At 39.7% G+C, this 21,459-nt stretch overlaps 1 protein-coding gene and 4 non-coding genes across 5 annotated transcripts in view; 4 read left to right on the top strand and 1 right to left on the bottom strand.

Moving 5' to 3' along the window:
• The window catches only part of LOC133969846 (cilia- and flagella-associated protein 54-like), a 61,622-nt gene that overhangs the window by 38,943 nt on the left and 1,220 nt on the right, over positions 1-21,459 (bottom strand). Inside the window, exons 2-53 of the mRNA XM_062406549.1 lie at positions 20,527-20,632; positions 19,955-20,104; positions 19,619-19,784; positions 19,328-19,386; positions 19,045-19,188; positions 18,530-18,643; positions 18,286-18,387; positions 17,966-18,158; positions 17,679-17,777; positions 17,431-17,543; positions 17,149-17,263; positions 16,735-16,820; positions 16,496-16,615; positions 16,142-16,289; positions 15,999-16,054; positions 15,740-15,868; positions 15,294-15,537; positions 14,894-15,027; positions 14,380-14,577; positions 14,184-14,276; positions 13,900-14,088; positions 13,514-13,632; positions 13,272-13,413; positions 12,928-13,083; positions 12,702-12,821; positions 12,128-12,341; positions 11,667-11,756; positions 11,442-11,568; positions 11,245-11,329; positions 11,029-11,114; positions 10,724-10,921; positions 10,249-10,415; positions 10,012-10,166; positions 9,704-9,913; positions 9,317-9,516; positions 8,846-8,981; positions 8,327-8,476; positions 7,997-8,144; positions 7,734-7,922; positions 7,131-7,218; positions 6,812-6,982; positions 6,643-6,709; positions 6,124-6,309; positions 5,943-6,029; positions 5,724-5,846; positions 5,396-5,443; positions 5,073-5,214; positions 4,598-4,755; positions 4,316-4,470; positions 4,115-4,229; positions 3,798-3,957; positions 3,253-3,410 (exon numbers count right to left, since the gene is read on the bottom strand). Coding sequence (XP_062262533.1) covers positions 3,253-3,410; positions 3,798-3,957; positions 4,115-4,229; positions 4,316-4,470; positions 4,598-4,755; positions 5,073-5,214; positions 5,396-5,443; positions 5,724-5,846; positions 5,943-6,029; positions 6,124-6,309; positions 6,643-6,709; positions 6,812-6,982; positions 7,131-7,218; positions 7,734-7,922; positions 7,997-8,144; positions 8,327-8,476; positions 8,846-8,981; positions 9,317-9,516; positions 9,704-9,913; positions 10,012-10,166; positions 10,249-10,415; positions 10,724-10,921; positions 11,029-11,114; positions 11,245-11,329; positions 11,442-11,568; positions 11,667-11,756; positions 12,128-12,341; positions 12,702-12,821; positions 12,928-13,083; positions 13,272-13,413; positions 13,514-13,632; positions 13,900-14,088; positions 14,184-14,276; positions 14,380-14,577; positions 14,894-15,027; positions 15,294-15,537; positions 15,740-15,868; positions 15,999-16,054; positions 16,142-16,289; positions 16,496-16,615; positions 16,735-16,820; positions 17,149-17,263; positions 17,431-17,543; positions 17,679-17,777; positions 17,966-18,158; positions 18,286-18,387; positions 18,530-18,643; positions 19,045-19,188; positions 19,328-19,386; positions 19,619-19,784; positions 19,955-20,104; positions 20,527-20,632 — 7,108 coding nt within the window. The remainder of the gene's footprint in view (positions 1-3,252; positions 3,411-3,797; positions 3,958-4,114; positions 4,230-4,315; positions 4,471-4,597; positions 4,756-5,072; positions 5,215-5,395; positions 5,444-5,723; positions 5,847-5,942; positions 6,030-6,123; positions 6,310-6,642; positions 6,710-6,811; positions 6,983-7,130; positions 7,219-7,733; positions 7,923-7,996; positions 8,145-8,326; positions 8,477-8,845; positions 8,982-9,316; positions 9,517-9,703; positions 9,914-10,011; positions 10,167-10,248; positions 10,416-10,723; positions 10,922-11,028; positions 11,115-11,244; positions 11,330-11,441; positions 11,569-11,666; positions 11,757-12,127; positions 12,342-12,701; positions 12,822-12,927; positions 13,084-13,271; positions 13,414-13,513; positions 13,633-13,899; positions 14,089-14,183; positions 14,277-14,379; positions 14,578-14,893; positions 15,028-15,293; positions 15,538-15,739; positions 15,869-15,998; positions 16,055-16,141; positions 16,290-16,495; positions 16,616-16,734; positions 16,821-17,148; positions 17,264-17,430; positions 17,544-17,678; positions 17,778-17,965; positions 18,159-18,285; positions 18,388-18,529; positions 18,644-19,044; positions 19,189-19,327; positions 19,387-19,618; positions 19,785-19,954; positions 20,105-20,526; positions 20,633-21,459) is intronic.
• Positions 213-285, top strand: trnar-acg (transfer RNA arginine (anticodon ACG)). The gene has a single exon. It is a non-coding gene; the product is annotated as a tRNA-Arg (tRNA).
• Positions 598-669, top strand: trnah-gug (transfer RNA histidin (anticodon GUG)). The gene has a single exon. It is a non-coding gene; the product is annotated as a tRNA-His (tRNA).
• Positions 1,342-1,414, top strand: trnar-acg (transfer RNA arginine (anticodon ACG)). Its single transcript has one exon. It is a non-coding gene; the product is annotated as a tRNA-Arg (tRNA).
• Positions 2,467-2,539, top strand: trnar-acg (transfer RNA arginine (anticodon ACG)). Its single transcript has one exon. It is a non-coding gene; the product is annotated as a tRNA-Arg (tRNA).

Raw genomic sequence — 21,459 nt, 5'->3', positions numbered from 1 at the left:
ATTTTGATGCTTAAGGCACTCTAGGTCCTACTTCAGTCTCAAACCCCTTCAACTCAACAGATCCAACATAGCTTTCTGAATGAATTTCTGTATTGAACTTGACAGGTCAGTCGACCAGCGTTTTCCTCCTTTTTTCGAAAAGTACAGGACGACAACATTTTCCATGCAACTCTTTGTCATGTCCTGTGTTCCCAAACCTGATTTATCAAGAAGGGCTAGTGGCGCAATGGATAACGCGTCTGACTACGGATCAGAAGATTCTAGGTTCGACTCCTGGCTAGCTCGGAACAAACTTTAATTTCTCATTTGTCCAAATCTCAGTCTCTGTTCTGTCACTTTCAAATTGTACTGGGTATTTCAGTCATCTCTCAAAATAATGATAGTTTAAACGTCTGTTGCCATAAGATAAAAACGACAAAGCACCCTTATGTCACAGCTATCATTCACTCAATCTTGTTATTGGGCTTTCATTTTCATTCATTGGAAAAAAATAAAAGTGTGATAACATATATCTCAAGGCAAAATAATAGAATTTGTGCAATTCAAAGTAGTTAGTTTACTACATCAATAAAGAGCTCCTCCTGATCAAGCCAACCTGCCGTGATCGTATAGAGGTTAGTACTCTGCGTTGTGGCCGCAGCAACCCCGGTTCGAATCCGGGTCACGGCAAAACTACTGACAGGGGTTCCATTTTTTTATTTTGATGCTAAAGGCACTCTGGGTCCTACTTCAGTCTCAAACCCCTTCAACTCAACAGATGAGTCACTTTCAAATTGTACTGGGTATTTGAGTCATCTCTCAAAATAATGATAGTTTAAAGGTCTGTTGCCATAAGATAAAAACGACAAAGCACCCTTATGTCACAGCTATCATTCACTCAATCTTGTTATTGGGCTTTCATTTTCATTCATTGGAAAAAATAAAAGTGTGATAACATATATCTCAAACAGGCAAAATAATAGAATTTGTGCAATTCAAAGTAGTTAGTTTACTACATGAATAAAGAGCTCCTCCTCATCAAGCCAACCTGCCGTGTTCGTATATAGAGGTTAGTACTCTGCGTTGTGGCCGCAGCAACCCCGGTTCGAATCCGGGTCACGGCAAAACTACTGACAGGGGTTCCATTTTTATTTTGATGCTTAAGGCACTCTAGGTCCTACTTCAGTCTCAAACCCCTTCAACTCAACAGATCCAACATAGCTTTCTGAATGAATTTCTGTATTGAACTTGACAGGTCAGTCGACCAGCGTTTTCCTCCTTTTTTCGAAAAGTACAGGACGACAACGTTTTCCATGCAACTCTTTGTCATGTCCTGTGTTCCCAAACCTGTCTTATCAACAAGGGCTAGTGGCGCAATGGATAACGCGTCTGACTACGGATCAGAAGATTCTAGGTTCGACTCCTGGCTAGCTCGGAACAAACTTTAATTTCTCACTTGTCCAAATCTCAGTCTCTGTTCAGTCACTTTCAAATTGTACTGGGTATTTCAGTCATCTCTCAAAATAATGATAGTTTAAACGTCTGTTGCCATAAGATAAAAACGACAAAGCACCCTTATGTCACAGCTATCATTCACTCAATCTTGTTATTGGGCTTTCATTTTCATTCATTGGAAAAAAATAAAAGTGTGATAACATATATCTCAAGGCAAAATAATAGAATTTGTGCAATTCAAAGTAGTTAGTTTACTACATCAATAAAGAGCTCCTCCTGATCAAGCCAACCTGCCGTGATCGTTTAGAGGTTAGTACTCTGCGTTGTGGCCGCAGCAACCCCGGTTCGAATCCGGGTCACGGCAAAACTACTGACAGGGGTTCCATTTTTATTTTGATGCTAAAGGCACTCTGGGTCCTACTTCAGTCTCAAACCCCTTCAACTCAACAGATGAGTCACTTTCAAATTGTACTGGGTATTTGAGTCATCTCTCAAAATAATGATAGTTTAAAGGTCTGTTGCCATAAGATAAAAACGACAAAGCACCCTTATGTCACAGCTATCATTCACTCAATCTTGTTATTGGGCTTTCATTTTCATTCATTGGAAAAAATAAAAGTGTGATAACATATATCTCAAACAGGCAAAATAATAGAATTTGTGCAATTCAAAGTAGTTAGTTTACTACATCAATAAAGAGCTCCTCCTCATCAAGCCAACCTGCCGTGATCGTATAGAGGTTAGTACTCTGCGTTGTGGCCGCAGCAACCCCGGTTCGAATCTGGGTCACGGCAAAACTACTGACAGGGGTTCCATTTTTATTTTGATGCTTAAGGCACTCTAGGTCCTACTTCAGTCTCAAACCCCTTCAACTCAACAGATCCAACATAGCTTTCTGAATGAATTCCTGTATTGAACTTGACAGGTCAGTCGACCAGCGTTTTCCTCCTTTTTTCGAAAAGTACAGGACGACAACATTTTCCATGCAACTCTTTGTCATGTCCTGTGTTCCCAAACCTGACTTATCAACAAGGGCTAGTGGCGCAATGGATAACGCGTCTGACTACGGATCAGAAGATTCTAGGTTCGACTCCTGGCTAGCTCGGAACAAACTTTAATTTCTCACTTGTCCAAATCTCAGTCTCTGTTCAGTCACTTTCAAATTGTACTGGGTATATGAGTCATCTCTCAAAATAATGATAGTTTAAAGGTCTGTTGCCATAAGATAAAAACGACAAAGCACCCTTATGTCACAGCTATCATTCACTCAATCTTGTTATTGGGCTTTCATTTTCATTCATTGGAAAATAAAAGTGTGATAACATATATCTCAAACAGGCAAAATAATAGAATTTGTGCAATTCAAAGTAGTTAGTTTACTAACTTTGAACAAACCTTAATTTCTCACTTGTCTAAATCACTGTCTCTATACAGTCACTTTCAAATTGTACTGGGTATTTGAGTCACCTCTCCAAATGATAGTTTAAAGGTCTTTTGCCATAAGATAAAAATGACAAAGAACCCTTATGTCACAGCTATCATTCACTCAATCTTGTTCTTGGGCTCTCTTCCTACTCCTACAAACTTTAATTTGTCAATTTTCACAATCTCTGTCTCAACTCAGTCACTTTAAAAATTTTACTTTTCCATTTCTGTTACAGCTTTCATTAAACCAATGTTGTTCTTTGCCATTCTTGCCACACTCATCTTGTTTCCCCAGACAAACTTTGTCTTTGAATCTAATGGCCAATCACCATCTGCTTAAAACCAGTGTTTGTGTGTGTATCTTTGCTTGTGTATGTCTGTGATTACTGTTACCTGAAGTAGTGCCATGCTGTCATCAGTGTTGCCTCTCTTTGCTTCCAGCTTTGCAGCTTCGACCATCAAAAGGGCTTGATTTTCAGTGTCTCCCCATTGAGCACATTCATTAAGACCCTCATTTAACAGCCGAGCTGCCTCCTCATTCACGTTCTTACCTTAAAAAACACAAGCACACATTACATTACATTGCATGTTTTTTTAGCTGACGCTTTTATCAAAAGCGAATTATAATTGGTGCATTCAACATCTAGAAATATTTGTATGCACATATACCTGCAAAAAAACACACAGAGGTTAAATATACTTCATTATTCTTTCAGAAAACTATATGGGCATAATATACCAAGCCTTCTTATGTCATATAATTCAAAGGAGCATTGTAAAGAAATCTTCCACATGTGCATCTCATACTACATTGTGCACCAGGGAAAATTTATCATTTGTTTTGATATTTGAGATGTTTATTACATTGGTCATACTATTGTAGCCCCAAATATATCCCTGAGAAAAAAATGAAAGAGCAAAACAGCACGTGACCAGACCTGAAAAAAGGGTTGCAGTGCCACAGCTTTGTGCAGTGAGGCTGCAGACAAGAGCCAGGCGGCAACGCAGCCACAGAGAAACTCCTATTTTCTCACTAGCCTCTATTGTTCTTGGACAGTCTCCTTGCAGGGTATTTGACACACTGCAATCTTTAATCCCCTGTAGACAGGAATATAACACACAAGTAAAAACACACAAACCATGTGCATATTAGAAAAAAGAGTCTTACTTAGAAAAAACCACTTTTACAGTATGTTGGTGTTGTCAGTAGTTTCACTTCATGTGGGTCTGATGGTTGTAATGTTAAACATTCTACCTGTTCACTTCCAGTCCTGGGATGTGGGAGCTGAGGCTCTGCATTTTTAGAGTCAAATATGGATCTTCCAGGAGATGTTTGCAGCAATGCCAAGGATGACATTGCCATCTGAGAACTGAAGGAAGATGTTACAATTATTAAGATAGTCAGGAAATACAAACACAAACACACGCAAAGATTACATACAGAATTCCAATGTACCTTAGTTCAACATGTCCTTGCTGCAGGTAGTGGTTAGCTTTCAGAAGATTAGTCTCTATTGCCAGTTCCAGGTTCTCTGTTTCACTACGGCCCTGTGCTGTGAGCTGCTGTGATATGGACTGCAACAAGGAGGATACTCCTTCTAACAAAAGGAACTGAAACAGATGATATTATATATAAGCAAGAGTTACACAAAAATAGGTTGGAGTCAATGCAATACATAAAATAGTTTAATGCAGAAATTCGAGGTTGCAAACATCTGATCTAATGAAATATCCCCACCTTCATGCTTACTGGAGTGAGCATCTTATCTGTATCAAGATCCAGCACTTTAGTCTCTTCCGTCTTCGGACAGTGGCTCTCAGCGTCTCCACTCTCACTGCTTTTTGAGTTAATTGAAATACTTGTTCCACTGGCACAAGTTTCGCTTTCAGCAGTATCTGAAAGAAATTCCCAATACATTCATACAAACTTGTATCCAAAGTGAATCCTTTAGAATTAAATCCAATGGGTTGTATTTAAAGTTAATGTGAATGCTTTAGTTCACAATTACAGCAAAATATAATATAAGTTATGAATATAATGCAATAGTTAGTCAGGCCAATATGCAGATGTGACTGACTCTCATTTTGAATTATGAAACTAAAGTTAATTGAAACTGACCGACTGAATAAACAAACACGAAGATACATTTCTCTATATTTTAAGTGTATCAAGGCATGTTTATCTCAATAAGACATAGATCTTTCTCACAGACCTGAGACAGACGGCCCAGGTACGGTGTTAGTGAGAGCCAGGACTAGTTGAACTCGAGCCAGGTTGAATCGCAGGCATAATGTGGATCCATACAATTTTCGGACCACTGGTGCACAATGGCTGTTCATTAGTTCTTCCAAAGCCTAACCACAAAGCACATTCATAAAATCAAAAAGTAAGCAAGTTTAGAAAGCATCCTTTGGGGAAAAAATGTCTTGATTTTTAATTTATGAAACGGTGCCACGGACACAGAGATGACTTCAAATTAGAATACAAACAAAATATTTTCTTCAGAAACCTAAAGCAATCTGATATAGAACGTACCTCAGCATTTTCCATTACAGACTTGTTGCTGTAGAATGTCTTCATAGGCTGCAGAATAATCACCACATTTAGAACTATGTAGATGGTGACATGTATAAACAAACTTATGTTTTTCTAAAGTCAAACTGACAGAGTTTCTGAAATCACAAGTACTTGGTTGTCCAATGGACAACACACAAAAATTCCCTAAAAGAGTCAAATTCATTGCATTGATTATTTTACTAAAAGTCTAAAGATGTGCAAACAACAGTGAGATGCTACACCTTTCCATACCAGTTAACAAAGGCTACGAGGGAAAAACAGGGAACATGTGTGTGTGAACTCATACTTGGTGATCCTCATCTTTGGCAATGTGGCGTCCATCAGGCAGAAGGATGCCTATTCCCTGTGTAAGCTGTCCGGCCTCTTTTACAGCTTCAGTGTAAAGACATAGTTCAGTCAGGGCATGTATCTGCAGAAAACACCCATCCAGATTAAAAACTCAGTTAGGACCATAACAAGAAAAACATTAACATGTGCGTATAGAAGACAGCACAAAATGTCTAACCTTGAGTATTTTGCCCTCAACAAAACGTTGGACATCTCTGCAAACGGTCCCCACAAAATGTAGGTAAATTGCAAGCATGGGCAATAGCTGAAATTACAAACATAATTAAACACTAAGTAATAACGTATCCTGAGTATTTCAGTTCAAAATGAGGAGAGATAGACAGTGTTTATTTGCATACCGTCATCCAGTAGCCTGTGGTGAAAAGCCAGTGGCAGACAAAGTTAAGGCTGGTTACAGTGGTAGCAAGGTGAACTCTGTGAGGTTCAGAGAAAAGGTCAACCCCAGGGAGCAGTTCATCTCTGATGCTGTAGGAGGCATACAGGAGGTCATCTTGGGGTTGGGTCAGGGAGCAGCACAGCACACACTTAGGAAGCATCAAACACACAGGCATTTTAGAATAAGTGCAGATGCAGACAGTTATTGAAGCAAAAACAACTCCTTTCCCCTTTCCTTAAAGGAATAATCTGCTATTCAAATTTACTTTTTTGGCAAATTCAGCAAATATTTCGTCACAGTCACTTGCTGTCCGCTCTGTGTATGCATGTGCATTAGTAACAGTGGCTACAGGTGGTTAACTCTAAAACTAGGAGACATTAGTTACAATGCATGCTGTACTGTTATTTGCTCTACAATATGGTATTTGTTCGTGCATCATTGAGGTGTTTGTGAGGAGATGGATCAATATCCGAAGTATTACCTTGAAGAGGTGAGCTGAAATAAGACAGTATTTGGTTCGCTGGCGGATATCAGAGGTCAAGATATGCCTGTGGATCAAAGCACAAGCCTCATAAGCAAGTACATTTAGGCATGTTTATAATGAACATAAGAGCCTATCAAATCAAAAATATAAATTTACTGAGACTTACTGAGCAATCTTAGCAGTGAGCGCAGCAGCCTGTAGACATCCCCAGATGCCAGCCTGTTTCAGGGTTTCTTGCAGGGAGCAACCCCCAAACGACAAACCATCCCATTTCTCTACTGCCCCTGAGCTTTGCAAGGCACAATCTACAGCTTTACTCCAGGACAAGTGTGCTGCCCTGGAGATGAAACAAAGACAGGAATTCATTTATTAGAAAAATCATGAAAAGCTCAAAATGTTTGCTATATAATTGCAGAAGAATGCATACAATTCAAGGCACACATACACACTCTGGGGGGGTGGGGGTGGTAAAACAGATTTCTAACCGTATGTTTCCATTGTAGAAATGTATGTTTCCCATTTCATGCAGCGCCTGAATTCTGAGGGAGTCTTGACTGTTGGCCTGGAGATACTCTGAAGACAAGTTGGATGGTATGGAAAGAAAAGTAAGACCTTTTTGACCTTGAGAGCCTGACACACATTTATCCAGATATACCATATTATTATCAGATCATACACATTTTAAAGTACCAGGGTGTTGTTCATACAACACAGTCGGTTCTCAGCTATCAATACAATTCGCCTCCACATAATTCTGTGTCCAGTGACCAGCTATGATTGGTACATCATTACTGTTTGCAAAGACCAAATGCAATGCTGTTTATAGCCAATGATGACATATGAGTATATTCTCGTGACCTAGGTAGTCCTTCATTGTGGCCCAGGACACATTTGTGTTCACACATTCAGAAAATTGTTGCCACATGTGGCCCAGACCGCCTCTGGATGTGGTCTGAGTGATTGGCTCTCAAATGCAACCTCAATACCTCAATCCATTTCTGGTGCATTCACATTTATACCTGGACCTGTCCACTTGTGATTGCATCACCCAAGACCTAAGTTATTGAAAGGTCTGAACAGGGCCTTACTAATGGAAGAGGAGTATGCAGCAGTGACAGTTGGCAAGTGATCAGCGCTGATAGGGAGGCCGTAGAGAGCATCTGGATTACTGTAGTTCTCCTCTGTCAATTCACAGGGTTGGATACTTGGAGTGGGCATGACATTGGGATTGAAATCCACCTGGTTTTCAGAATGACCCTGCAGCTGTGATGCAAAGCCTGGGAAGAAATGATGAGGGGTAAGAAACAGATGTCGTATGAGTTTGTGTCCACTCAATCAGAACTGAACTCACAGGATTGTGTATTTGCCAGAAGCCTCATCAGTAAGGAGCGACTGCGCTGAAAGACGCGAAGACAATCTGGTCTTCTCTCAAAAGCCTGATGGTAACAGCTCAGTGTGTCTTCTATATCCAGTGGAACACACACCAGGGACATGGAGCTCTGCATTTCTGCATCTTAGATATAAAACATATATGCATGAAAACAATGTTTTGTTTAATCACTGCACCTCACCCTTCCACCGTTTCTGCTATTTTGTCAAATTTGAAGCATTTCAATTATATAGCATGCTGAATTGTTTAAGACACGTAACTGTTTGTGTGAGTAAAATATGCTGAAATGACATGAAGATGGATGTTCAAACCTTTAAGCTCAACTGCCTCTTGACGAGATGTGTTTGCGGGTTCTGAATTTATGTTACTGGGCGGTTGCTGTGCATGGTGAGGAGTCCACCCACAGAGAAGCTGGCAGCCTACATAGCTCCTGTAAGTCACCTGAAATATAATTCAGAAAGCACCACACTAGTTACTATACTGTCATCATGACAAATCCACATAATGTGAGAATATTTTAAGATTCTATGATACTAAATTACCCTTTTACTTTAGTTTTAGAGTTTTTCTGCATGTATTTATGGTATTTTAGAACAAAGGACAACTTGTATGTTTGAAGGTCTACCGCACTAATTAAAATTAGCAACCACCAGCGGATGTAAGGAGCATATCAGTTGTGTATCTATTTTATCTTACAAGGTAATCAATCAATGTAATACCATTCTGTTTTTATCATAGAGTTTTATTTGGTTTGATTCCCAATGGTATCATACGGAGCTTGAACATGTTTTTGTGTGTGATGTGTACTACCTCCTTTCCAGTGACCTTCTGTGTCCTGGCATGATGTGGTTGTGGAGCTTCAGGTCCTCCAAAACAGCTGATCCTTTTAAGCAGCCTTCTCTGAGCATGAACGAGCAAAGGAGTTGTGATCGTCACATAGCGTTCCCTGAAACACATGCATATTCACATATAGTCATGTTCAGACAAAATTACATTGTATTACGCACATTTCCTGACGACCTAGCGTTTACGGAACTTAATCTTTGTCCCCAAAATGTAAGTCGAGTCCCAACAGTGTAACTGTTTAACAGATTCATGTCCACTCAACATAAAACCATGGGCATATACTCTCGGATTGACTCATTATAACGGAATTATAACTGTTTCTCAATACTATAACCTCTCTGTCTATAATTGTCGCTATACGAACCAATTAATAATCAAATTTTTCTGTAATCTGTAATCTATGTGTTTTACAAATAAGAGATCTGTATTATTTACCGTGTGTATGAGTTGAAAAGTAAGGCAAAATGGGCCAGGCTTTCCCATTTGCCACAATCATGGAGCCGCTCCAGAGTGTGCAACACCAAGGTGCAGACCCAACGCAGGTCCACATGGGTGCTGTCATCCATTGTGGCAGAGAAGTGATGGCTGGACTTGAGTTCCTCCTCAGTCAAGTCACTGTCATACAAACTCCACAGCTGGTAGAGAAAAAGATGAAGATTAAAAACCAAAGTCACAAACAGGACAGTGTTCCCTTGATAAGATGCACATTGACGCAGCAAATGAAATCTAGAGGTTTTGCTCTTTGTTTTTATACATAAGAAAGTTGTGAGTTTTTAAACAAGTAGCTAGATGTGTGTATAAATAGCAGCATGGGATACACACCCCTAGGCTGTTCAGCATGTCCATGATTAAGTCAGTAGCCAGTGACAGTAGCTGGGTGATGGTGGTATGCAGCTGTTCTGCTGTTAAAGGGGAGTCAGGTTCAAGGTGCGAAGCTGTCTGAGCTAGGGAAGCTATTCTGCAGCTTTGGTCCCAAACAGTATGACACACATGCTGCAGAGTGGTCCAGTGGCTGCCACGATGCGCCAACACCTGCAAAACAACAAATGCAAAATCCAGTCTTGAGTTACAACGTATTGTGAAATGTATTCAACTGTGAATGTATGTGTGTGTGTATGTGTTAACAGCACCATGGCCCTTTTGAGATGTAAAGCAGATTTGCTAATTGAGTCCAGCATCATGGAAGCAGTGCGTCTTTTCCTCTCAATCTGCTGTTCTGCAGTTTTAGAGGAGGTCTCTTGCTCCTCACAGTTCTCCTCTTTGGCAATTGTATCAACTCTAACAGCTGAAAGATATGACAGGGACAAGTGATGATCTCAGTACATTTTGTTTTTTCTTCCAATTTTCTAGCGTGCCATTTTTCTCACCCTCGTCTTTCTCTGTGCGAGCAGCCGCATGGACCCGCACAACAGGATGCGATGAGTCTCTCTCTGAGACGATCCCATATTCAGTAAACGGTTGTTGCTGTGAGTTCCTCCGCAGCAGGACACCAGAGTAGGCCAGAGAGAAATACAGCGGATTTAACTGACTGAACCTAAGCAAAGCACAAACAGCACACAATATTAAAGCCATACAAACATGAGTATACAATATATACATAATAATTTCGGTTGTTTATGCACTAAGTATTAACAATATTGGCTACAAATTAAAAAATACGACTTCAGATAACAAAAGCAACATCTTCCAGTCCTGCTTAGCAGCAATGAGCAACAGAATCTCTGTTGACAAATAATTGTGGGAACCACTTGGGCCAGTTCATGCAACTGACGAAGCTGATGAGGAATTACCAGAAAAACACAGAAATAGTGAAGTGTAGTAGCTGCTATATTTTGTGTAAACCTTTGTTGCAGGGTGCTTCCATGCAGCTGATCCAGGCCCTGATAAAACAGAGCCAGATGTGCCTTTGCCATGCTGTAGTTAATATGTGACCTCCACACTCTCTCCTCACAGTACAGGTTCCTCAGCTTAAGCTGCTTCCTGCGGCGTTGTACCAGAGACGACATTGTTGTTAGCAGGTTCTCCACAGACTGTAACTCCCTACACAGATGTACAAAAAGGGTGATGAAAATGCAGTTACATGAACCCACACATACAGTTACAATAACACAAAGCCACAGACACACAAATATACACACACACAGTACCTGTTAGTTATGACTCTTTGAAACATGCTGTGTAGCTTTTTCTGCTTTAATTTATTTCTTGTGTCATCTTTAGTTGTGCTCTTTATCTGTTTCAAAAAGCAGGGCAAAGTATTTCTCGCAAGTTTTATAATAAAACAACACAACAAACAGCCAAACAGACAAAAATGTCCTTCTGTACCTATATGTACATATATATGTGCAAATGCGTATTTTTACCTGGGGAGATTCATTTCCTTTTGGAACCTGATCACTTTTATGGTGACCATTTCCTTCCAAAGCTTCCAAAATCACTTTGTCACGTCTGAGAAGGAGGGAACCATTCACAAACTGTATTATTAGCAAAACACCAAATATCCTAAGCTCAATAACTTACTGCAGAATCTAAAGCAGGGAGTTGTATGTTGAACATTTACCTGGCAAGGTATTCAAATATGCTTTGCCCCCATTTTAATACAAGGTCTGGGCAGCCTTCTTTCAGGGTTCTCTGTAGCAGTAACGCTGCATACTCAGGGAAGTACGCCTTGCGTCTGACCCTCATCACTGTCGAGGAATCACACAAACAGAAACATGTGTATTAACAACATTCATTATTTATTTAAAGAGATATGTATGCACACATGTGATGACATGGTACTTACCATTCTCATAGGCATCTCTTAATGGGTTATAGAAGATCACCTCGTAGAAAATGGTGGGATCCTCAGAGCTTGTCAGTGGGCTTGAAATCTCTACAGAAAAAACACTATTTTGATCACGACACATTATCAGCAAGCATATGTTATAGATTTAATATCATTCAATAGTAACTAATATAGAAATAATTTACAATATAGAAATATATATTATAGATATACAGTATATCTTTAATATATACGTATATTTAAAATAAAAGAGCGTACCATATTATTTAGTTTCCCAAAGCTTTGAAATAGAATAATGTTTACACGTTTTCAACAAATACAGCTTTAATTACAAAAAAATGAATTAGTTTAAGTCAGCGACTGCAAACTTCTCGCTATGCACAGCAGGATCTCTTCCACATTGTCACATTTAAAACAAAAATGAATTACTGCACTACTCATGTGTGTCTGTGTGTTACCATTGTCTGTGCTGGTAACTGCTTGAGACGGGATTCTTTTCTGGTTCTTTACATGTAGTGCCTTTAACTGAAGACTTGACTTTCTTTCAAACTTGACTGTAGCACGATCTCCTCTCCTGATCTGCAGCTGTACATCATAAACCTCCTTGAGCAGCCTGCGACCACTGTCTATCATGGAACCGGCCATGGGAGGCTCCCTGAGAGCACGACATGCCTTTTCAGGAAGGATGCAGAAAGATAAATTATTTTGTGCAAAGCTCCCAGTATAATATCAAAAGTCACTGTCGATGAGATGGAAATGTAAATCAAGTAAGTACTGGTAATACTGGTAAAAATTGATTGATTGATTGATTGATTGAATTTGAAAGAGTGGCTTAATGCAGAGCAAGAGTTATGTTGACTGATTAAACTGTTTATAAATGAGAAAGTGCTTCAATGGAATGGATTTTTTTATCATGATCATGACCAGATTCAGCAGTGACGAATAACATGTTTAAGGCCAAAGGAACTATTATTTTAACACAATGTCATAAATAGAATAAATAACAAATATCTATACACATGCAAAACACACCTTTGAAAGATAGTAGGTAATGCAGGCTATCATGTGCATTAGTGCCTCTGAGATGTTTCTTGTCCATTTCTGCTTGAGACGATCTGAATTCTCCAAAACTATCAAGCATTTTTTCAGCACCTGAACATCAGAACACAGATACAGGCATCAACACATATAGTTGTGAATTATTTGTAATTTGTTATATGTAGATTATAAACACAGTATGGATGTAGTTTTTGCATACTTGTACGACAGGTTTGCAAGGAATCTGATGGAAGATTAGAGGTGCCAAAAGGCCATAGCAGCTTACTACAGCTTGCACGGCAGCAAGCCCGTCTTCCAGATACATTGCTATGTCCATCGCCACCAGCACTCGCTCACACTCTGCCAGTCTGACCTCCTGCGTATACACGTAAGCACATACCACTTATGTACAGCATGTTATTGAAGTTCTCCTTATTCACATCAACACAGGGTACAACAGTATAATGCCGGTATCAACAATAACTTTGAAACTATCTCTTAAATGTTTTGCTGATTAAATCTGGCAAATGTACAGATACTTCTCAATTTAGATCGAACTGTTACCTGTTCCCAGATGAAAGGTCCATTTTTACAGCCATAGTAGAGCGATCCCTGCTGAATGTTGATCTCTGTTTCAATGAAGATGGAAATCAGGAACAACTTACGCAGGTGGGGTGATGAGAGCTCAAGGGTCTGTTCACGCAGCCTTTACCATGAAAATTTGGAACAGAGTAGAAGAAGAAAAGTGGATGCGACGAAATTCAGACTCTTTTACATGAACTGTGAATGTCTTTCTCTTCTTTTACCTTGTGGTGGCCAGGCTATCATGTGAACTGTGGGACCCAGGGTCAGGTAAGGTGAAGTGGCTCCAAAGTTCCCTGCAGGCTCTCTTGGCTATGCTGTACTGCTCTGTTTGAAAAGCCACCTGAAGAGGGAGTCACAAAAGATACACCCATAATTATTTTCACTGGTTCTGTGGGCGTCAGTATTAAGGTGTCTGTCAGTTTCCCATTCGACCAAATCCCCAAGATCAACATACAGCTGTCAATGTGAATCAATACTCTGTTGACATTGTGTTTGAGCAAAAGTGTCTAACAAAGGTTCTCCTCTGAGTTTGTAAACAGCAATGGGTGTGGTGAGGTGACAAACTAGTATCAAGACACTTCTTGGGACGAGTTTTGACTTGGTGTACCTGAGCCAGGTGAGCCCATGTAGAAAGCAGTGGAACAGGCATAGCTGCTAGCAGTGGGAATGTTGCCCTCCCAATGCTGTTGCCCAGTAGCTTGCCCTGGCTGTCGTAGGCTGCAACAGCAAATATATATTTCTGGTTGGGCACCAGTCCCTCCACTCTCAGCACGCACTCACAAGATACTGCTGGTACCTGGAAACAGACAGTGTCAGGGTGACACATCAGGTTATAGAGGTTTGATAAAAATGTGAATCCACCAGTCTTTTCTGCAAAATATATTTTTTTACCAAAATTCCAGTTCCTGGCAGGAAGCAGTCTCTGAGGCGGACTTTCCTGTTAATGCCATCAGCTGCAAGACCACAGAGCTGGTACCAGCACACCTGGTGGGGGAAAAGTAAAAGATGAATAATGTGTCAATTGTGTTGAATGATTTAATACTTGTTAGATTACTAAATTATCAACATAATTAAAGGCAAATCTCACTTGTCCCTTCAAGTTATAAGGTGCTGGGGCAAAGGTCAAGGCGTGGTCGGTCCGTGAGAGAAGGATGGGGGGAGGAGGAGGGTTTTCCTCTTCTTCATTAAGTCCTTTGTCAAAATCTTCAGCTGGAGTCTTAGAGATGGTGGAGATATAAAGTCTTCTCTCCTCTACTTCTGCTTTCTCTATCAAGGAGGACGCGTCCTGGCAAAAGCAAACAGACCAAACAAATTATATTTTAATTACAAGCTCACCTCAGTCTCCAGTCCTTAGTAAAAGTAGCTGGCCTGCCCTAACAGGATGTCAAGAAATACAAAATCTAGAATTGAAGCCACTAGGAAAAGTTTAAAAAAAAAAATTGACATGTTTTAGTTTTACTATTTAGGAACCTGAAGCTTTTCAACAATTACCAGGATAATGGCTATATATATATCTAATCAATATATGTCATGCGGTATATAAGCTTCCTTTGTGAGTGTGTCTGAGAACCCATGAATGTTTGTCTGTGTGAGTGTGTCACCTCTAGAAGATTCTTTGTTTTTCTGCTCTTATCTATTTCCATGCTTTTGTACAGTAGCAAGGCTTTCTGGATCAGGAGAAGAGCTTTGGACACTTTGTTCTTTTTGATCCGATCCATCAGTTCCGACTCTGCAACTAAACACAACAATCGATACAAGCCACCTTATTTAGACCCAAAAAATAAGCGTGAATTATTGGTACACATCACATAGGGAAATCAAATATTTAAGCTAACAAACCATTACTCTAACTTCTGTTTATACATCAGTATGAACATACACCAGCATTAAGAGTTTTCACCATTTCTATTAATATAAAATTCAATAGAAACTCAATGTTGCCAAATCAATCTCAAAGAAATAAACTGTTAGTAATATTGTCAGTGCAGCAGTGAGTCTGACCTGCATTAAGCTGCAGTAACTTGAGGGAGGCTCGGTGGTAGATGATGTCTAGCTTTTGATGAAGGTCTTTGGCCAGCAGTAGCACACTTGTGGAACTAATGTCTCGAGAGTCTTTAATATCTGATTCTGTCTTGGTCTCCATCTGCTCTTTTTCCTTCTCGCTAATTTCATCATCCTCGTTTCCCTTTTCTGACCATGTCTCAGAAGATAGGCGGGAAGACAATGGAGGGAGGGGACAACATTTCTGTCAGAAGAAGAAAAAAATTGGTTTCAGGACCATTTCCCAGTTCTCAATCTGCATTATTTAAACTTTTCTCTTCCTATACGCCATTACAACGACAACAAAGATTAAAGCTCAAGACAACACCTGGTGTAGAATCAGTAAATTACCCATTGAACATTTATCAAACTCTTTTACATAAGTGTTGGACCAATTGACTGCCTACCTGCATGAAGACAGAATCTGTGATAGCTGAGGAGTCTGGGGGCATCAGTGTAGCTATACCCTTTGCTAGAGCTGTAAGACCTCTCCTCGCCATCTCACACACCTTCTGGAGCAACTCTGTAATCGAAGTCTGTGAGCACACACAAACCCACACACTTAACAAAAATTATTTATGTTTGCAGCCTGAGACAGAACATGTCCTTGTTTTTAACCAAAATATAATTTGACGGTTGGGTATACATATTAATTAATTTAAATACCTCAGACAGAGAGAAGGAGCACGTCGTCACACCACCGCAGACTGCTTCAGGAGCTTCTGCACAGAAAAGTTGAGAATTATCTTACTTTCGTAGCTATGGTGTGTGTGCATGTGTATATGCATGTGTGTTCCCTAATGCCTCACCTGGACGTGGGGTTTTATTACTGCGTTCAGCTGCACTCTCCAGCAATATGACCAAAGTGTGGATCATCTCGGTCATCGTTATGCAGTCCACAGTTGCCAGGTCATGGACCAAAGCCACCTCACACAGTCTAGACAGAGACCACAGCCACTGCAAAAATAATAGCACACACAAATTAACAGAAATAAGTGGGACATGTGCTTTAAACATACAGTAAAACTTTAAGGTAAATACAAAGTCACACTCAGTCTTATACTGTAAATACTGCATTTATACGAAAATGTATACTCATGAACCATTTTAAGAAATGTTTTCTTTTAAATAATTTAAATTAGTACCTTGTTGTCCTTATCTGCCTTCTCAAGGTAGCTAGCTAAATCTGGGTTTTCAATGATATCCCTCTGCATCACCACCTTCACTCTACCCCAGAGAAATAACATGACCTCCAAAACAAGATCCTCATCTGGCTGCACCTCCTACAAAAACACACACATACAGTATAAACATGAAGACATGAAAAAGTCATAATTCTAATCTAAACCCTCATCCTTAGCAGATCAATACACACACAAACACACACAAAATGGGAACTTACCAGAGCAGAGCCACAAGCCGACTTGTGCAGGGTGTCTACCAGGCAAACAAACTCATCACTCATTGACAATGAAGCCATGTATCTGTCTGTTGGAAACATTAAACACAAAAATCACGTATAATTTCAGGGATTGTTCATTTCTCTTAGATTATTTGTGAACAAGTTATTATATTCCAATGTTGAAACCGCACTAGAACCTTAACAATGCTTAGTTACGACCATGGAAACCCATTTCAATGTTTTTCAGCTAATAATCAGCAGGCAATAAGTAGGGTAGAAACCTAGCCTAGCAACACAGTAAAGCATTGTTCCTCATAATTTGAGGACTTCATTTTAGGAAGTAACGTCAAGCAATCAAGAAAAGAAGCCAGCAGTAACAGGTCCATTTGTGGCACAATTCCAAACGTTCGCTACCATCGGTCATGTTGCTGTCTTTATGACGACTCCTCTCGGAAGACATCAGACTGTTGAAACTGTCAAGTAAAGCAAGCTCAATCTCTGCTTTCCTGAAGGACACACCTTCCACACCCTGACACAGAGACACAAAGAGATACTCATATTCAAGACCATTCAGAGAAACATACTAAACTTAACCTGAAAACACAAGAATGCAAAAGTGAGAACCGACAGAGATGGAATAAACCCCCCCTTTTCTGAATAATGACAGTTACAGTGGATTGTTTGTTTGCTACTCACAGACAAAACCTGCAGCATCTCTCTGGAAAGTTCAGTGAATGCATCTGGCTGCTTGTAGAGAAATAACAGCTTGATAAACCTCAACGCAGACATGACAGGAACTTTATTTTCTCCTGTTAACACAACAGATCATATCATTGTAGCACAGTATTTCCAGAGCACTGCACACATCAAACGTCTTGCATGACAACATAAAGTGGTGTATAACATGCCGATTGTGATGTAAGAAAAAAAGACCCAGAACTTACCTGTAATGGCTAAATCCATTAGAGTTGATGTTGGTGTCAGTGCACTGAGACGGCCACGTGGTTGGCTATCACTCCTTTGCTCTTTAGTTGTTGCAACTCCTTAGCACATAGGAATACACACATGACACAAGCTCAACATTCAATATAAAGTGAGGATTCCACACCATCCACAATTAAACCCACAATTACATTTTTTGCATTCATTTCCTGCATCTGTATATTTGCTCTTGATGATGAACTCACTGAAATAACAGCAGTGTTTTTAGCTATGTGTTTGTTTTACAAACCAGATAAGATACTGATGCCAGCAGACAGAAGTTCCACAATCACTTCCTGAAGCTCTGGTTCTTCCGGCATTCTTTTTTGCAGCAGGTGAGTGGTGCTGTCCCAAAGTGCTTCTAAGATGCAAAAAAACTGTGCTGCGCTGCTGTCAAACTGGGCCATTAGCAGGCGCTCTGTTGGATCTCGGGGCCATGGTACCTACAGTTGATGCGGAGTTTAGAATTTGTTAAGAAGGTCTTAACTACGCAATGCCCTTTAAAGTAGCATTTAAGTATGACATTTAACATTGAATATGATGACACAGAATTTAAGCAGATCTTATTACATTAGGGATGTCTTTGAGGCTGCTTTTAGGTTTGACTTTGACCCCAAATTTGGGTTTCCTTTTGGACTCATGCACTGCTCGCTTGAACATCATGGCACCCAGCTGCAAAACAAGCATGATGAAAATAATGTTATTTTGGCCTTAGATTTTCCTGAATGTGTAACACACAGTAAGAGAGAAGAGTGAAAAATGTACATCATAGCAACAGTAATGTGAGTATATGTGGATGAGAGGATCCTCCTGCCTTGATTGAGGCTTCTTTATAGGCTCTCTGAGTCTCTCTAGTGGCAGGAACTTCACTCTGCCCCTCGAACTCTGCTAGCCCATTGATTTTTCCGAGGGCTCTCCTTGCAAATTTCTGAAAGCATTAAGAGACACACAAATAAGAATAAAAAAGGGGAATGGGACTTTCAGAAAATGTTTGAAATTTGATCCTATGAAAACCTTCTATGTCACATCAATATATATTTATACATGAATATGTGCCAACAAGTTACAAGCATTTTATTTTAGCAAATTAAAAGCGATACAGCAAATATCAAAACACTCACGCCAAATTGTATGATATAGTCATAGATAATTTAGTATTGATAGATTAGATCTTGGACCAGCAAGTCAGCTAACAGAACCCTAGAGGCAGATTGAGTGCAGATGACAGTTAGATATTTAAAACTTGTTTCATTGGCCTGTGACGAGTTGGTTGACATTTGGATGATTGCGTTTGTAAGTGTCTGAATGTTGATGACGTGCGTCTCTCACCTCTGCCTGCACTGCAGCCTGGTTGTCATAGTAACAGTGACAGACAGCACTGTAGAGTGTGACAATCCACGACAGATACTTAACAGTCATCAGAGGGACGGACAGCTCTAAACTGATGCTCGCCCACAGAAGATACTCCAGAGCCTGAATAGGATCACACATTGTGACAGTTACAACTCACATTCATTTCAGACATGACAAAAACAATCTTTGGAAAAGACTCTTTGTAAGATGTCTGTAACAGCTGCATCAAGAAATACAGTCACAAGCTTCATCTCAGTACCTGTGAGCTATAGTTCATGGTCATCAGATAACGACAGAAGGTGTAAATCTGTATTGAACCTGGAAAAGATTAGAGAGAATAATACAGATGGACAGTGTGACGTTAGTTCAACAATATGAAATTAAATACAGCAGAATTGATAAAACTTCTGGGAATACTAATATATCCTTTAAACATTTGTGTTATTTTAATTTGTGCGCCTTATTGACTTAGTGAATATAACTTAGTGAATATTACTCCTCATTTTTCTATGGGGAAAATCATATAAGTTAAAATACTTAATAATAATACCATTATATATATGCCAGCAGAGGTGCTCATGTTGCTGAAGAGCCTGCATCATGATCCGGGTGAAGTTCAGCACACGCAGTAGTTTACTGAGTCCATCCTGCCTGAGAACGCCTTGGCTTTTCTCCAGCTCAAATAAACACAGCGCACAACCCTGCATTGCACGAATCTACACAAACACAGGCACAAATACACACATCAGGATTCAGGTTAAAACAACTCAGAATAGCAAAGACCTTTCCACAGATGACCAAATTTCTTAGTATCAACAATCACCCTTTTACTTTAGTCAGCAGTCAAACATATCACAAACAGAGAAACTGACAAATCACAGCTTACCTTCATTGCAAAGACATCTTGGTCTGTATCAAAACCTTCAGGGAAGAAGGAGGCCATGAAGTGGTCCACACTTGTAATGTCAGTTATTGTCACTGAGTTGAACTGTTGCAAGTGGTGACTGTAGCCCTGCCAAAGAGCTAACTGGTATAACTAAAGAAGAAGTGGAGAGAGAAGAAAGACTTAGTGGAAAGTAAGGATGTTTGCTGGGCAGAACACTCCTTAGAATGGCTGCAGTCAGTTGGGCCAATAAAGGGACCAACACTCTTACCAGCAGTTATCTATACATGGACTCTAAGGAGAGCTAAGACCTGAGCAACAGCAGACAAATATATATAGAGAGAGTCTTTATATAGTGTTTTTGGGTGTATATATGGATATAAATATAGACACACATATACACTATGCATACTGTGTACTTTGTACAATACTGACTGGGTTCCTTTCACCAACCTGAACGTGTTAGGTGTTGAAATAACAAAGCAAAGTTTGAATTAGTTTTTGATTAAATTTAAAAGTTGTATCAACTTGTGTGCAAACAAAATCTTGGCAAGAATAGAATCAGGTGAAATTACCTTTATTCCAAAGAGAAAGTCGGCAACCTGCAACATACGCTCCTCATACATCTTCCAAGGCAGTCGATGTTTGAACTTTCTCCATATATCCACTAAGAATTTAATCCTGCAAAATGAAAATCTAATTAAAGACAAGTCAAAGTTATAACTGATTTTGCTAGACTGGAAAGAGAACACTTCACTGCATTGTAAAAATGTAATATCCAACTTTATAAAAAGTTGGAGGACCTTTTCCAGTCACTGTCTATTGGGTGAAAGTACAATAGGTATTTCATATTAAATGTAACTAAGTAGAAATAATAAGCAGCATTTAAATACAAATTTAAATTGAAGTACTCCAGAATATTGCACTTGACGGATCACTCTAGTCATATGAGCCATTATCAAATTTTGTTAAAAAGCTGTGTTATTTACTTGTGGCCCATAATTTATATGAGTTGTGGTACGTGCTCTCAAGGCTGAAACCGAGATAAAACCGCTTTGCACCATACTGATGTTAGAAACGACAGTAACGTTAAAACTGAATGAACCCGACGGTAACTAGAGTGAACATTAACCAGTCAGTAGAGTAGCTAACTGAATGAACCTGACGGTAACTAGAGTGAACATTAACCAGTCAGTAGAGTAGCTAACCGAATGAACCTGACGGTAACTAGAGTGAACATTAACCAGTCAGTAGAGTAGCTAACTGAATGAACCTGACGGTAACTAGAGTTAACATTAACCAGTCAGTAGAGTAGCTAACTGAATGAACCTGATGGGAACTAGAGTTAACATTAACCAGTCAGTAGAGTAGCTAACTGAATGAACCTGACGGTAACTAGAGTGAACATTAACCAGTCAGTAGAGTAGCTAACTGAATGAACCTGACGGTAACTAGAGTTAACATTAACCAGTCAGTAGAGTAGCTAACTAAATGAACCTGATGGGAAC

The sequence above is a fragment of the Platichthys flesus genome, chromosome 15 (genome assembly GCF_949316205.1).
Source record: "Platichthys flesus chromosome 15, fPlaFle2.1, whole genome shotgun sequence".
NCBI classification, from domain to species: domain Eukaryota; kingdom Metazoa; phylum Chordata; class Actinopteri; order Pleuronectiformes; family Pleuronectidae; genus Platichthys; species Platichthys flesus.
The sequence above is the reverse complement of the archived record's forward strand: the minus strand, read 5'-3'. Positions and strand labels throughout refer to the sequence as shown.